Here is a 17,302-nt window from a genome sequence, read left to right on the forward strand (position 1 = left end):
CGGATGAAGTCCCAATTCAATCTGTCATATGCTTTTTCCAAGTCAATTTTAAGGACCATGAACCTTTTCTTGCCCTGACGTGTTCGCATAGAATGGATTACTTCTTGGTAAATAAGGATATTGTCAGTGATTTGTCTACCCGGGACAAAACTACTTTACTCTTGCCCAATAAGCTTCCTTAAGATGGATTTAATACGGTTGGTTATGGCCTTCATAATGATTTTGTATATGACATTGCAAAGGCTGATTGGCCTATATTGACTAGCACCGGTAGGGCAGCTGTTTTTTGGAATGAGAGTGATCAAAGTGTCGTTGATTCCCTCTTCTAGTTTTCCAGATCACATAAACAAATCCACCTGCTTAACGATAGAGGCCCCCACCACCGGCCAGACTTTCTGATAGAAAGAAGCATGGAACCCGCCTGGTCCCGGAGCTTTCAGCGGGCTCATATAAAAAAGAGCGGCTTTGATCTCATCCACGGAGAATTCCGCATTAAAGGTAGTCCAGACCCCCTCATCCAGTGTAGGGAATTTACCATATGGAATACAAGAGCTATCAATATCCGTGTCTTTGGTGAAGATACTAGTAAAGTACTCCTGGATTGCTTTTTCAATTTGTTGCTCCTCGACTATGGAGTTTCCTTCGGCATCTAAAAAATTATGCCTCCCTCGCGTTGCCCTCTTGCTCTTGGTAGCAGCGTGGTAGAATTTGGTGTTTCGGTATCTAGAGGCAATCTATTCTTCTCTCGATTGTTAGAACCAGAGTGTTTCCTCTTGGTGCAGGACATTAAGTTCCTTTCTGATTTTTCTTTCAAGCTTGATTAACCCAGCGTGGTTGGCGTTGTCCATATGCCGTTGGATCTCGTCTAAACTTTTCAACAGCTTATTTTTCTTGTGATTAATATTTCCAAATACAATGCGGTTCCACTCCTTAAACTTGGTAGCCATGAGGTTTTTGTTCTTCCAAACAGTATCATTGGTGTTCCAATGTTCCCTCACAAGGTCAAGAAACGAGCGGTGACTAGTCCAAGCTCCCTGAAACATGAATTTGGACTATCCTATATTTCCTTTATTATCGACATCAATGAGTACTGGACAGTGATCTGAACCAAAGGTCGTGAGATGAGACACTTTAGTGTCCCGCATAATATCCAACCAGTCCATAGGGCAAAGAACGCGGTCGAGCCTGGCTCCCTTGAACGTTTCTTCTTCCTTTCATCTCCGCTACATAAATTCCAGGCCTGAGAACCCCAGGTCCACGAAAGCTTCATTGAAAATCCAAGTCCTGAAATCTCCATTCTTGTGACCTCCCGGGTTGTAAGGGTTCGAGGACTCCTCATTACTAACAATTGCATTGAAATCCCCGGCAATGAGCCAGGGGTGGTTAATCAGAACCTTGTTCCTACTTAAGGAGCTCCAAAGCCGCTTCGGAAGGTGAAGCGACGGACTGCCATAGACCACTGAAAAATTCCACTTTCTACCTGAAATCTCCTTGATTGCCATATGCACGAACTGAGGGTGAGAGTTGAGAATATCAACCTGCAAAATATCATACCACAGGGTCCAGATACTCCCACTGTACCCAAGAGCCTCAACTCTTGCCCACTTGTCAAAGCCAAGTTTGATGCAAACGTTATCCGCATTGGCACTAGACATCTTAGTTTCTAATAGGTAGAAGATGTTGGGTCGGTGCTTACAAACAATCCATTTGGCAGCTCTAAGAAACCTCTTAGATGCTGCTCCATGACAATTCCAGGTTATAATCTTCATGGAAAACAAACACAAAAAAGAGAAAGAAAAGCCAGAAACCAAAGAAAACAACAAACCCAAAAACAAACAACAAACAAGAGGGCACGAAAAAATAGTAAGAAAAAACCGCAACTCACAACTCCATGGCATCAGCACGAGAGAGCTCCAATTCATTCCCATCAGCGAGCAAGCTCGATTGTTCCAAGTCGTCCAGCTGCGTCCCGTCCGGAGGATCGCCAAAGTGCTCGGGAAAGGACTCCATACCCGCCATGCACTCCGTATCAACCCCACTTTCTACCTCAAAGACTTGCACTATCTTGGAACCATTTTTGTCTCTGGTAACTAATGTATGTTCGCTAGCAGCTCCAGCTTGGTTAGCTTGTGTTTGCGGGGCTTTCGCGCGTGGGTGTTTCCTGTTGCTTGTCTCCCCAACTACAGGTTGTTTCTTATGGAGCCCATGATTATTGTTTCCCATGATTTGTTTCTCAGAAACTTGGGTGGCCGGTTTTTTTCCTTTTGATGGGCCTGGTCTTTTCGTTCCCTAGGCTTGAGTTTCACTTACAGATTTCCCACTTGGTAGTTCCTCCGCTGTCTGTTCGTCTTCGTCATTCACAGGCTCCGTAAGATTCACAAATCTCGACCCAGATTGTGTACTCGTATATCTTCCCTTTTCGGTTTCACGTTGATCTTTCCTTCCATAATCCCTCTCCCCTTGATTTTGGTTCCCTTGAAACTTTGAATAGTTCCTTTTCGGTTTCGGTGCTATCATCCAACCACCATAGTCATCCGTGATTTCCGGTCTAATTAAGGGAGTAGCCGTTGTTAGCTGCTTCTTTCTATTTCCAGATTCATTGTGACCGTTCCTGTCACCGGAGCTATTTTCCAGCCGATTTCCTCCATCTGCGTTTAGTTCAGTGGTGTCGGAGTCGTTTTGATTCAAGCTGCAACCCTCCGCGTTGTGTCCATACATCCCGCACTTAAAACAGATGAGATGGAGACCTTCGTAAACAATCGGTCATGCTCTATTCCTCAACGTGAAATTTGCAAGCAAAGGCTTGGTAATGTCAACCTCCACGCACACCCTTGCAAAGCTTGCTCTTGACACTAAACTCGTTGCGGTGTGAATATTGATCGGCCTGCCGACTTTCCCTCCCACTCGCATCAGAAAACTATGATCGAAATACTCTGCTGGTAGGCATGGAAACCTAATGCACACAATCATGCTTTCGGTGTTGTTCGTAAATGGATCAAAGTTCGATACTGATAAGACTCCGAGATACCCTTATTTCAGGCACATTTTAGGGTGTTTTATCGCGTCTATAGCATCCTTATTTGGTAAATTATGTGCGCAAATGCTTGGAAATCACTAACTGATGCACAAAAGCCATTTTTAACTTTAAAGAAGTAAAACAGGAGCCCCGGGAGCAAAGAGGACCAAAAGATGAGCTTAAAGAGCAAACCAGGCAGGAGCGAAGCCCCGGAGGACCAATCTAGAAGGCCACACGCGTGTGAGCAAGCATGAAAACTTTCCAGAAGCTTCCCACGCACGCTCACACGCGTGTGAGAGGCGTGGAGACGGTGATGCGCGAATTTCAGCTAGGGTTGTCATTTCGGAGACTATTTAAACCCCTTTGATGAATTTTCAGAGGAGGATGGCAGAATTTTCGTTTTCCCTTTTCTTAGTTTTTCCTTTGGAGAACTTTCTCCATTTTTCTTAGTTTTTAGATTAGAACAATCTCCATTGTAGAAGACAACAAGCTTGGATTGAAGATCTTTTTCTCTCTAGGTGATCTCTATTTCATTTCTATAATTTTAGCTATCTTGTTCTTGGATTAAATTAGTTTTTGCTTGCATTTCATATCATGAGTAGCTAATTTAGTCTAGGGATTTGGATTGTGTGATTGAATATTGTTTGTGTGATGATCTTATCTCTATATCTTGGATCTATGAGTTTGTGTTGATGGATTATCTATTCTTGTCTTTTTATTGTTGTTTTGATGAGATCTTGTTTGGATTTGGCCAATCTAGATGAGAGATCTTGACTCTTTCATGTCTTTGATTAGAGTTAGGATTTGAAGCTTTACACAATCAAAGTTCCTATGGACTTCTTAAGAATAGTAGGATAGTGTGTAGCTTAAGTGTTTGATAAAATTCCTCTTAGAACTTTGGATGCTTGAAGGCATTCCTAAGTCAAAGAAGCCTTAGTACACAAGGTGGAAAAGGACTAAGACAACACACTCTTGAATAGACAATATCCTAGCAATCCTAATCCATAACCTTAGACACTCACTATGCAATATTCATGAACACTATCCAATCCCTACCCCTTTTACTTATTCACAAAATCACTTTTATTTTACTACTCTCTTGCACTCAAACCAACCAATGAACTACTCTCACTCACAAATCACCATTTACCACACTCGAGTCCTATGCATGATACAATCAAGTAAACTCCCGAATGTTTGACACACCTCCACGTCCCTCCTTCGAGACCGACAGTCGGGGAGTCACAGACTTTCCGTTTTTTCATACAAATATCTTTTGACATTTCACCCTATGCACGCAAGAGTTGTCAAAATGGCGCCGTTGCCGGGGAGGGCAATAGGTTGTCATATGTTTTTGTTTACTTTGATTGCATGAATGCTAGATTTGAGAAATGTTAATCCATTCCACTTAATTTTGTTTTATTTTTACTTGTTTTTGCTACTAACCCAATTGACTATTTCTAGTCAATTGTGGAAATTTTCGTTTCGTTGATAATTTTATTAGGTGAATGCACACGAGAGCAAAAGGAAACCAAAGTTTACTACCCTACATTCCTGAAATTAATAGAGCAACTAGAAGGAAAAATACCCAAGGATCACTAATGGCTTCATCAAGCGCAACAAGAAATCCACAAGGAAGACGCACAACAATACCAAATCCACCCCCAGTTCCAATTAACCCACAAGTACTGATTAACCATGAAGAACCAATCATTGAAGAACCACAAGCTAACAGAGCAAACAACCAAGAGAACATTCGTGAAGAGGAATATTATGGAAATCCTCAAGAACCACAAAGATCAATTGCAGATTACATGACTCCGGATTTTAACATGCACAACTCAATCTATGTACCTCCAATGGAGAAGGTCAACTTTCACGTGCATCCAACTATTCTCACATTGGTTCAAAATAGTCAATATTCGGGATTACCATCTGAAGATCCCAACGCACACATCACAAGGTTTATACGAGCATGTGGGATGTACAGACAAGAAGGCGTTAGCGAGGAAATAGTTCGACTCAAATTATTCCTATTTTCAGTTATAGGAGAGGCAGCACGATGGTTGGAAAGCCAAGACGACAATCATTTCAGAACGTGGCAACAGTTGCATCGTGAATTCATGAACGAGTTCTTTCCCATTACAAAAACTATGAGGATTAGAAGGTTGATACAAGAATTCAAACAAGGAAGACTTGAAAGTTTGGGTGAGGCTTGGCGAAGATTTAAAGTTCTTAAAAGGAAATGCCCACAAGATCTGATGCACCCATGGGACATGATTAGCTCATTCTATGGAGGGTTGACGGATGAAGGAAAGATGTCGCTTGACTCATCCTTTAGCGGTGCCTTTGTCTCCCTAGCTTTGCAAGAGGCTGAGGAACTAATCGAGAGAATATCTAAAAAGACATCCTGCTGGTATGAACGAAGAGGAGATCATGGAGGAATTTATGAAGTTGATAATCGAGTGGCAAGCGAGGCCAAAATCGAAGCAATGAATCACGAAATCAAAAAGCTACAGGCTATGGTAGAAAAAATGGAAGGAAAGCCCAAGCCTTGCATGGCATTGGCACTTTATTGTAATATCTGTGGAGGACCTCATGACACCAATATTTGCACTTCTACGTCTGCATCTGAACAAGTTGAGGCGGTAGATTATCAAAGGAACTCCAACTTCAATGCTTATGGAAAAAACCAAAGATCAAACAACAACTGGAAACAGGGAGAGGGTTGGAACAATAGCCACAATGACGGATATCAAGCGCAAAGACAATACAACTATGGACACAAGCCTGCATATGGACAAAATGACAAGAGCAGACTGATGTACAATCAAAACCAAGGAAATGGAAATCAAATGACCCAGTTCAGGCCACAATACGACTCTCAACGTGATTTTACGCAACAAAGGAGGGATGACATCCGTGAAGTAGATGAAAGACTTACAAGGACGATCATGGAACTGAAAAATGATCGGGCAAATCTGAAACAAGAGATTACTCAAGAGATTAGACAAGAAATTTCTAGTCTTCGACAAGAGTCTAAGGCCACACTTAAGACAATTGAGAATCAAATCTCTCAAATGTTTAAGATGATGTCAGATCGCCACTACGGACAACTCCCGAGTAATACTGAAAATAATCCGAAAGAGAGAGTCAACACCATTGATGCCACAGAAGAAACTCATGTAAAGTGTGATCCAATGGATGCTATCTGTGGAACATGCCAATGTAAGGTAGATGACCAAAGAAACAAGACTACCTCTTGTATTCCAAATCTTGAATTGAAGAATGCGAACAGCTCGTGCAACATATCAATGAAAGAACACAAGGAGAAAACCACTTCGGAAGAATGTCCGAAAGAAACGGAGCTACCACGAGACAACATCAAAAGTTCAAAAGAGAAAGAAACAGCTCGAGAAGGTACAATTAAAGCTTTTATTCGAAAATGTTTCAATAGCAAAGAATGCCGTGAGTTGTTTGAGAATGACAATTGTGATAATTTTACCTGTTTAAGCCAAGAATCTTTGGCTTGTTTAACTGAGGGAAACCCCAAAAAGAAGGGTGACCCTGGAGCTTTATTGATTCCTTGTTCTATACAGAACATGGAACCTAGAAACGCTCTTGCTGATCTTGGTGCTTCTATTAATGTCATGTCTTCAAATCTTTTTGAAAAACTGAACTTACCACGTTTGAAACCGACGAGGCTGACTCTACGTTTAGCTGACGGAACCACACGGTATCCTGAAGGCTTAGCGGAAGATGTTCTAGTAAGAATAGGAAAGTTTCTTGTGCTTGTCGATTTTATTGTTTGTATGATGGGTGATGATGATCCCCATGAATCCTTAATTCTTGGAAGACCATTTCTGGCTACTTGTCGTGCACGAATAGATGTTAGTTCAGGTGAAATTACCCTGCGATTCGAGGGACAAGCCACAAATGACGACAAGGAAAAAGCAAAAGAAGGAACTGATGACAATGAAAGGGCAAAGGTCAAATCAAAGGTGAAACCAAAACCGAAGCGGAAGAATGATAAGCTTACCTAGAAGAACACGTGGGTACCAAAATGCTTTCTACCCACTACCAAGGAATATGGTTGAATTTCAACCGAGGAATGATGCGCCTAGCTAATGACGTAAACCGTGGCGCTACTTGGGAGGCAACCCAAGGTTTTAATAATATGCTTTACATTATTTTATGCTTTAGTTTTTTTTAATGTTTTTGTTCTAATAATTTGCTACAATCAAATGGAACCATATTTTGAGGACTAACTTGTACGAGTCGGGACTAAAAATTGCTTTGGAAAGGCTAAATTTGGACATAGATATGGAAGGCATGGCCAAAAATCGGAAGAAAACAATGCAGTGGACCTACACGAGGCTCACACGTGTGTAGCCGTGCGTGGGAACGAGGCAGTAGCCTCCCACGCACGCTCACACGCGTGTTGCCATGCGTGGGAGCGAGGCAGAGAGCTCCCACGCACGGTCACACGAGTGTGACCGGCGTGGAAGGCCCCCTACGGGTTTAAAACCCTTGTTCGGCCACTCCACGCCCCTTAGCCCCAAAACACCATTTTTCTCTTCTCTTCTCCACGCAAGGAAGAACCAAACTCAAGGTTTGAACATATTTCTTACTTTTTACCTTCAAGGAAGATCAAAACATCAACATCAAGGTAATTTTCCATCTTTTTAACTCTTTATCCTTGAATATTCATGAGTTTGGAAGAACTTGAATGTGAAATTTATTCTACATTGCCTAGCATTATTTTGAATGATTTTGAATGATTAAATTGGTTATAATGCTTCATAGAACTATCCTTTGATGTTTTCTTTCATTATTGATGGTTACATTGATGGATTGTTGTACATTTTTGAACTTCAAGTGTGAACACCATTGATGAACAAATGGGTTTGTTAGATTTCTTGTTGAAATTATGAAATTGATGCTTGAATTGATGAGTAAACTTGTTATAGAACTATTATATGCCATCAATTTGACTTTTCACATGCTACATTGCCCAAATTAAATTTTCAATTTCAAACCCTAATTTTGAATTTGGGGAAGAAGATGAAGTTGACTTTTTGAAATTCTTGACTTTTGTAGTTGACTTCTTATTTGACTATCAAATTGATATATCTTGTGATGAATTTATGCATGTGTGTGATAATGGAATGATATTGTTGATATTCTTATGATAGAATTATCCAAAATATAGGGGAAACTATGGCAAAATTTTCAAAAAAATTCTTAGCCCTATATGTTTGAAATCCATTATTTTAACAAGGAATTNATGAAAGAACACAAGGAGAAAACCACTTCGGAAGAATGTCCGAAAGAAACGGAGCTACCACGAGACAACATCAAAAGTTCAAAAGAGAAAGAAACAGCTCGAGAAGGTACAATTAAAGCTTTTATTCGAAAATGTTTCAATAGCAAAGAATGCCGTGAGTTGTTTGAGAATGACAATTGTGATAATTTTACCTGTTTAAGCCAAGAATCTTTGGCTTGTTTAACTGAGGGAAACCCCAAAAAGAAGGGTGACCCTGGAGCTTTATTGATTCCTTGTTCTATACAGAACATGGAACCTAGAAACGCTCTTGCTGATCTTGGTGCTTCTATTAATGTCATGTCTTCAAATCTTTTTGAAAAACTGAACTTACCACGTTTGAAACCGACGAGGCTGACTCTACGTTTAGCTGACGGAACCACACGGTATCCTGAAGGCTTAGCGGAAGATGTTCTAGTAAGAATAGGAAAGTTTCTTGTGCTTGTCGATTTTATTGTTTGTATGATGGGTGATGATGATCCCCATGAATCCTTAATTCTTGGAAGACCATTTCTGGCTACTTGTCGTGCACGAATAGATGTTAGTTCAGGTGAAATTACCCTGCGATTCGAGGGACAAGCCACAAATGACGACAAGGAAAAAGCAAAAGAAGGAACTGATGACAATGAAAGGGCAAAGGTCAAATCAAAGGTGAAACCAAAACCGAAGCGGAAGAATGATAAGCTTACCTAGAAGAACACGTGGGTACCAAAATGCTTTCTACCCACTACCAAGGAATATGGTTGAATTTCAACCGAGGAATGATGCGCCTAGCTAATGACGTAAACCGTGGCGCTACTTGGGAGGCAACCCAAGGTTTTAATAATATGCTTTACATTATTTTATGCTTTAGTTTTTTTTAATGTTTTTGTTCTAATAATTTGCTACAATCAAATGGAACCATATTTTGAGGACTAACTTGTACGAGTCGGGACTAAAAATTGCTTTGGAAAGGCTAAATTTGGACATAGATATGGAAGGCATGGCCAAAAATCGGAAGAAAACAATGCAGTGGACCTACACGAGGCTCACACGTGTGTAGCCGTGCGTGGGAACGAGGCAGTAGCCTCCCACGCACGCTCACACGCGTGTTGCCATGCGTGGGAGCGAGGCAGAGAGCTCCCACGCACGGTCACACGAGTGTGACCGGCGTGGAAGGCCCCCTACGGGTTTAAAACCCTTGTTCGGCCACTCCACGCCCCTTAGCCCCAAAACACCATTTTTCTCTTCTCTTCTCCACGCAAGGAAGAACCAAACTCAAGGTTTGAACATATTTCTTACTTTTTACCTTCAAGGAAGATCAAAACATCAACATCAAGGTAATTTTCCATCTTTTTAACTCTTTATCCTTGAATATTCATGAGTTTGGAAGAACTTGAATGTGAAATTTATTCTACATTGCCTAGCATTATTTTGAATGATTTTGAATGATTAAATTGGTTATAATGCTTCATAGAACTATCCTTTGATGTTTTCTTTCATTATTGATGGTTACATTGATGGATTGTTGTACATTTTTGAACTTCAAGTGTGAACACCATTGATGAACAAATGGGTTTGTTAGATTTCTTGTTGAAATTATGAAATTGATGCTTGAATTGATGAGTAAACTTGTTATAGAACTATTATATGCCATCAATTTGACTTTTCACATGCTACATTGCCCAAATTAAATTTTCAATTTCAAACCCTAATTTTGAATTTGGGGAAGAAGATGAAGTTGACTTTTTGAAATTCTTGACTTTTGTAGTTGACTTCTTATTTGACTATCAAATTGATATATCTTGTGATGAATTTATGCATGTGTGTGATAATGGAATGATATTGTTGATATTCTTATGATAGAATTATCCAAAATATAGGGGAAACTATGGCAAAATTTTCAAAAAAATTCTTAGCCCTATATGTTTGAAATCCATTATTTTAAAAAAAATTCTTAGCCCTATATGTTTGAAATCCATTATTTTAACAAGGAATTTTAGCCCTATATGTTTGAAATCCATTATTTTAACAAGGAATTTTGCCCCTATATGTTTGAAATCCATTATTTTAACAAGGAATTTTGCACTAATATGTTTGAAATCCATTATTTTAACAAGGAATTTTGCACTAATATGATGGTGACTTATTTAAAGCCAATTACCATGAATTATAATTTATATAATTTGTAAGATGGGACGCTCGAAAGAAATTGCAAAGAAATCAAAACATGATGTAGGAGAATCGAGTCGATCAAGGACACGGCAACAAGCTACTGCTCAACAGGCTATACAAGAGCCGGGGTCAAGGTCATTGCGACACTTGACACCTATTCAACTTGCAACAGTGGATAACTATAAAGGGAAGCAGCTTTCTGTTGGCCGTCACTTTGAGGATAATGTTCTAAGAGAATTTGGTTGTTTGGAAGAGGTAAATGGACTTCTTAGGCACCCACAGCTCCGCTATCTGTTTCAGTGGAGAGGACCCACCTATGCGCCTGTCACCTATGAGTTCTTGACGACTTTGGAAATCATAAGAGAAGTAAACGATGCAAGGGAGTCTATTTCATTCACTCTTTTCGGCAACCACTACTGTATGTCTGTCAACACTTTAGGTGTTACACTCGGTTTTCATGATGCAACAAGCGTATCCATGCCATATTTCAGAGATTTCAAGGAAGATTTTGATTCAGACGAAGTTGCTAGACGATATTGGAGAAACATCACAAACAATGCTCCATACAACTCTTCAAACTTGAAAGCGAAGCTCATCACCTGGAATGCTCTGAAGGCTATCAGATTAGCCTTTGCTATAAATCTATCAGGAAGAACCACAAATCGCAACAAGGTATACAAGCAGGATCTATTCTACATGTGGTGCATGCATGGAGAATGATGTTCGCATCAACTTGGGCGTTCAAGCTAAAAAGTGGCTCCAGACCCAGCAAAAGCCTAAGAACTAAGGCTTGGAGGTGATGATGCACCTGATCTAGAGGCTTCTAATGACGACAATGAGGACGAGGAAGAGAATCAGGAGGAGGATGCTGCATAGGAGCAAGGCCCTACTCCAATGGACTGGGCCGCGTCACAGAATTTTCATAGACAGCTCCATGAGGAGCAAATGAACTATTAGCGTGAGGAGCATACTTGGCAACAAGGCCACTTCACATCCATCTCTGCGAGACAGGATGTTCACACCGAGGACCTCAACCGCATGAGATAAGCGGTGGAGGATAATGATAGAAGAATTGCCGCTCTTGAAGCTAGATTCGACAGGCAATTCCATCCCTTCGGTGATGAGTAATACCTTCCTTCGATTTTTCTCGGTCCTGACTGATTGACACTTGATTCTGAGTTCTGTGACTATTGGTTACCATGGTTGCTAGCCCCATCTGAACACTAGGATCCCTATGCGCGGGGTTCCGACTTTTATTTATTTTTTATTATTTCTTTACTATGCTTTATTTATCTCTATCGCTTTATGTTATTTGCTTTCCAATTGCTTTACTTTTTCTACATTTCTATTCGGATAATTCTACTTATTTTTATGCTTTATTATCTAAGTTTNTCTTAGCCCTATATGTTTGAAATCCATTATTTTAACAAGGAATTTTGCACTAATATGATGGTGACTTATTTAAAGCCAATTACCATGAATTATAATTTATATAATTTGTAAGATGGGACGCTCGAAAGAAATTGCAAAGAAATCAAAACATGATGTAGGAGAATCGAGTCGATCAAGGACACGGCAACAAGCTACTGCTCAACAGGCTATACAAGAGCCGGGGTCAAGGTCATTGCGACACTTGACACCTATTCAACTTGCAACAGTGGATAACTATAAAGGGAAGCAGCTTTCTGTTGGCCGTCACTTTGAGGATAATGTTCTAAGAGAATTTGGTTGTTTGGAAGAGGTAAATGGACTTCTTAGGCACCCACAGCTCCGCTATCTGTTTCAGTGGAGAGGACCCACCTATGCGCCTGTCACCTATGAGTTCTTGACGACTTTGGAAATCATAAGAGAAGTAAACGATGCAAGGGAGTCTATTTCATTCACTCTTTTCGGCAACCACTACTGTATGTCTGTCAACACTTTAGGTGTTACACTCGGTTTTCATGATGCAACAAGCGTATCCATGCCATATTTCAGAGATTTCAAGGAAGATTTTGATTCAGACGAAGTTGCTAGACGATATTGGAGAAACATCACAAACAATGCTCCATACAACTCTTCAAACTTGAAAGCGAAGCTCATCACCTGGAATGCTCTGAAGGCTATCAGATTAGCCTTTGCTATAAATCTATCAGGAAGAACCACAAATCGCAACAAGGTATACAAGCAGGATCTATTCTACATGTGGTGCATGCATGGAGAATGATGTTCGCATCAACTTGGGCGTTCAAGCTAAAAAGTGGCTCCAGACCCAGCAAAAGCCTAAGAACTAAGGCTTGGAGGTGATGATGCACCTGATCTAGAGGCTTCTAATGACGACAATGAGGACGAGGAAGAGAATCAGGAGGAGGATGCTGCATAGGAGCAAGGCCCTACTCCAATGGACTGGGCCGCGTCACAGAATTTTCATAGACAGCTCCATGAGGAGCAAATGAACTATTAGCGTGAGGAGCATACTTGGCAACAAGGCCACTTCACATCCATCTCTGCGAGACAGGATGTTCACACCGAGGACCTCAACCGCATGAGATAAGCGGTGGAGGATAATGATAGAAGAATTGCCGCTCTTGAAGCTAGATTCGACAGGCAATTCCATCCCTTCGGTGATGAGTAATACCTTCCTTCGATTTTTCTCGGTCCTGACTGATTGACACTTGATTCTGAGTTCTGTGACTATTGGTTACCATGGTTGCTAGCCCCATCTGAACACTAGGATCCCTATGCGCGGGGTTCCGACTTTTATTTATTTTTTATTATTTCTTTACTATGCTTTATTTATCTCTATCGCTTTATGTTATTTGCTTTCCAATTGCTTTACTTTTTCTACATTTCTATTCGGATAATTCTACTTATTTTTATGCTTTATTATCTAAGTTTTTGCTATTTTTATTGCTTTTATATTTCTATCAGCTTATAATAATTGAATAGTACTCCGAAAACCCTTTTTTTTGTATGTTATGTCTCCATTTCTTATAGAGCATCTATAACGGGAGCAGGCCTATGCTGGAAGCTAAAGTGTGGAAAGAGGGATGCATACTTGGTTTATCCTCTTATCCCTTTTCTAATTTTAAGCCTCGTTTTGATATTTAAAGTGTGAAAAATTTTCTTTATAGCTTTGTGTATGAGTATATTAGAGCTTACCATGATTAATAGGATCGTTTGATGCATACCCTTTATCCCAGAGCAATTTCCAAAGTGTGGAAAGAGATTTTTATTTGTCTATCCTTAGAATCCCTGTTTCGTTCTTTTACACTGTACGTATGGAAACATCGAGGACGATGTTTACTTTAAAGTGTGGAAAGGACGTACTTCGTGCTTTACATGCTTACATGCTTAGTTTTAGAAGTTGAAGCTCTTGGGAATGATAAGCGGGTGCATTTGCAGTTTTGAAAAGAGAGTTATTATTTGTGTTATCTAGGGAGAATTTTGACCAGATGCCCAAAAATATTTACTCTCGAAATATCTTTGAGGAAGTTATTTTTCGCACCCATGAGAGTGTTTAGAGCCAAATAAGTTTATATTCTTGCCTGCTTGCATGATGTTCACCTCTTATTTACGTAGGACCTTAGTCAAGTATCTCTCGAAGTAGGAGTGTGCACTCTTTAATTTGAGAAAGATAAAACTAGCAAGGCCCGGAATTGAACTAACTTTGGTAGGGCATGGGGCAAAAGGTGAGCCTAATGGTGAGCTTAATGAGAAAACAAAACCCTTGAACATTAAATAGAAAAAGGCATGAGGGGTTGACACGAGGAGAAGTCGAAAAGGCAAAAGGCCAATCACCAAAGAGTTTAAAATTGAGGGAAGCCAATTCATTGAGTTGTGTCCAAACCATAGTCTTCGGTAAGCAAAAAGCTTTATCTGGAGTCGGTTGTTCACATAAAAAGATCTCAAGAATTGAGAAAATAGAGCTGAGGTGAGCCACTTTACTAGGATTCGAGTACCCATTGCACTGACCTTCGAAAAAGCATGGATCTCCATGTGAAGTCGGGTGGCTCGATGACGTTATCCTAGGAAGTGAGAAGAAAGAGGGACCGCGCTAAGCCAAAAGCGGTGAGTGGTCCATGCCCCTACCCTCATTTACATTTACATTGGGCTTTGGCGTATAAGGACGGAAAGTTGATTAGCTAGTGCACATCGTTCCCACTAGTGGAATCGGCTAGAGGCCCTATTTAAATAGAAGGAGAACCAAAACTTTGGAAATGCATGCTTGCGTATGGTGCGAGAAGTGTGATCCCTTGTTTTATTTGTTTATCTACGAAAGGTTTTTATTTCCAGAAAATATTTCTTGAGTTGTTGACATCTGACCAAAATCCTTTATGGATAACACAAATGATTTCCCCCGTTTCAACAGTCTTAGACACCCATTATTTTGACTTGCCAAAAGCTTTGTTTTGCATAAGAGAGTATCTCGGAGACTTATATGCTTAGAGAGTAAAATGTCTTGCTTGAGGACAAGCAAGAAACAAAGTGTGGAAAATTTGATAAGACTCCGAGATACCCTTATTTCAGGCACATTTTAGGGTGTTTTATCGCTTCTATAGCATCCTTATTTGGTAAATTATGTGCGTAAATGCTTGGAAATCACTAACTGATGCACAAAAGCCATTTTTAGCTTAAAAGAAGTAAAACAGGAGCTCGGGAGCAAATAGGACCAAAAGATGAGCTTAAAGAGCAAACTAGGCAGGAGCGGAGCCTCAGAGGACCAATCTGGAAGGCCACACGCGTGTGAGCAACCGTGAAAACTTTCCAGAAGCTTCCCACGCACGCTCACACGCGTGTGAGAGGCGTGGAGACGGTGATGCGCGAATTTCAGCTAGGGTTGTCATTTCGGAGACTATTTAAACCCCTTTGATGAACTTTCAAAGGAAGATGGCAGAATTTTTAGTTTTCCCTTTTCTTAGTTTCTCCTTTGGAGAACTTTCTCCATTTTTCTTAGTTTTTAGATTAGAACAATCTCCATTGTAGAAGACAACAAGCTTGGATTGAAGATCTTCTTCTCTCTAGGTGATCTCTATTTCATTTCTATAATTTTAGCTATCTTGTTCTTGGATTAAATTAGTTTTTGCTTGCATTTCATATCATGAGTAGCTAATTTAGTCTAGGGATTTGGATTGTGTGATTGAATATTGTTTGTATGATGATCTTATCTCTATATCTTGGATCTATGAGTTTGTGTTGATGGATTATCTATTCTTGTCTTTTTATTGTTGTTTTGACGAGATCTTGTTTGGATTTGGCCAATCTAGATGAGAGATTGAGCTCTTGACTCTTTCATGTCTTTGATTAGAGTTAGGATTTGAAGCTTTACACAATCAAAGTTCCTATAGACTTCTTAAGAATAGTAGGATAGTGTGTAGCTTAAGTGTTTGATAAAATTCCTCTTAGAACTTTGGATGCTTGAAGGCATTCCTAAGTCAAAGAAGCCTTAGTACACAACGTGGAAAAGGACTAAGACAACACACTCTTGAATAGACAATATCCTAGCAATCCTAATCCATAACCTTAGACACTCACTATGCAATATTCATGAACACTATCCAATCCCTACCCCTTTTACTTATTCACAAAATCACTTTTATTTTACTACTCTCTTGCACTCAAACCAACCAATGAACTACTCTCACTCACAAATCACCATTTACCACACTCGAGTCCTATGCATGATACAATCAAGTAAACTCCCGAATGTTTGACACACCTCCACGTCCCTCCTTCGAGACCGACACTCAGGGAGTCACAGACTTTCCATTTTATCATACAAATATCTTTTGACATTTCACCCTATGCATGCAAGAGTTGTCAGATACCCATTCCTTCACTTTGTGGTAGTGATCAAGGACCATCAATAGTCCCCCGAACTTGGCGAATTCATAGTCTTCCACCGATGCAAACTTAACCAGGTAATACCCATTGTCCACCGAAACCAACTCCATCCGTGCCTTTGGTCTCCACAACGCTGAGAGTCGAGAGTCTTTTGAGGAGGTACCCGTATCCAACGCTTCTCCCCATCACCTTAACTATCAGGGTTTCCTTCCACTTACTTCGCAACCTCACCTTCTCCGCCTTTGTTAATCTGATTACTGGACAGTTTGGATCAATATCATCGTCAGCTTCCACCTCATCATCCGACACCATGTCGAGCTCTTCGTCCATCTGCTTTCCAGTCTGCAAAGATTCATTAGCCACAATTTGTTTGAAAGAGAGCGTACCTGTTTGTGCCTCCGCTGCTGGACTCCCATTCGCATCCTTGTCTCCAACCGGAGATGCCTCCCCCATCGGTGATTTTGTTGTCGTTTTTGTTTTTTTTGGTGCTTCGTTCAAGTTGATCATGCTCTTTGCTATTGGGTTGTGTTGAGAGAGAATCGTCCGCCATTCGTTATATACCTCTTTTAGAATTAACTAACTTTAATAGGCCTAACTCTCTTTGACTCTTATTAGTATAGTAGATTACTATTAGCTCCATTGGAGGTGGTATTGACTAATAATAATAATAAGTACCAAACTTAAAATTGAAATTCTTAGAAATTCTATTCTTACAAACCAAATACTGAAATTTAAATTATTACATTATTAATCTCTCATGAAATTTCAATTCTTTTCCGACGTAATTCTATCGCCCAACCAAATGCCCCGTTAGTCTTTATTAAAAGTATCTGATTTAATTTATAAATCTCATTTTCATAAATAATTTATCGACCTATTGGGTGCGCTAACCAATGATGACTATCTAGAAATTTAACAATAAAATATTAAAAAGTTTTCTAAAAAGATCATCATCAAAGGGCCAATAAATACAATATTTCTAATCC

The 17,302-nt window shown here is 40.0% G+C and overlaps 1 protein-coding gene across 1 annotated transcript; it reads right to left on the reverse strand.

Moving 5' to 3' along the window:
- Positions 1-1,223: 1,223 nt before the first annotated feature.
- On the reverse strand, positions 1,224-1,769 carry LOC116020273. Its single transcript, XM_031260758.1, has one exon. It carries the CDS (start codon positions 1,767-1,769, stop codon positions 1,224-1,226), a length of 546 nt encoding a protein of 181 aa, XP_031116618.1.
- Positions 1,770-17,302: the final 15,533 nt, after the last annotated feature.

The sequence above is a fragment of the Ipomoea triloba genome, chromosome 5, assembly GCF_003576645.1.
Source record: "Ipomoea triloba cultivar NCNSP0323 chromosome 5, ASM357664v1".
Lineage (NCBI taxonomy): Eukaryota > Viridiplantae > Streptophyta > Magnoliopsida > Solanales > Convolvulaceae > Ipomoea > Ipomoea triloba.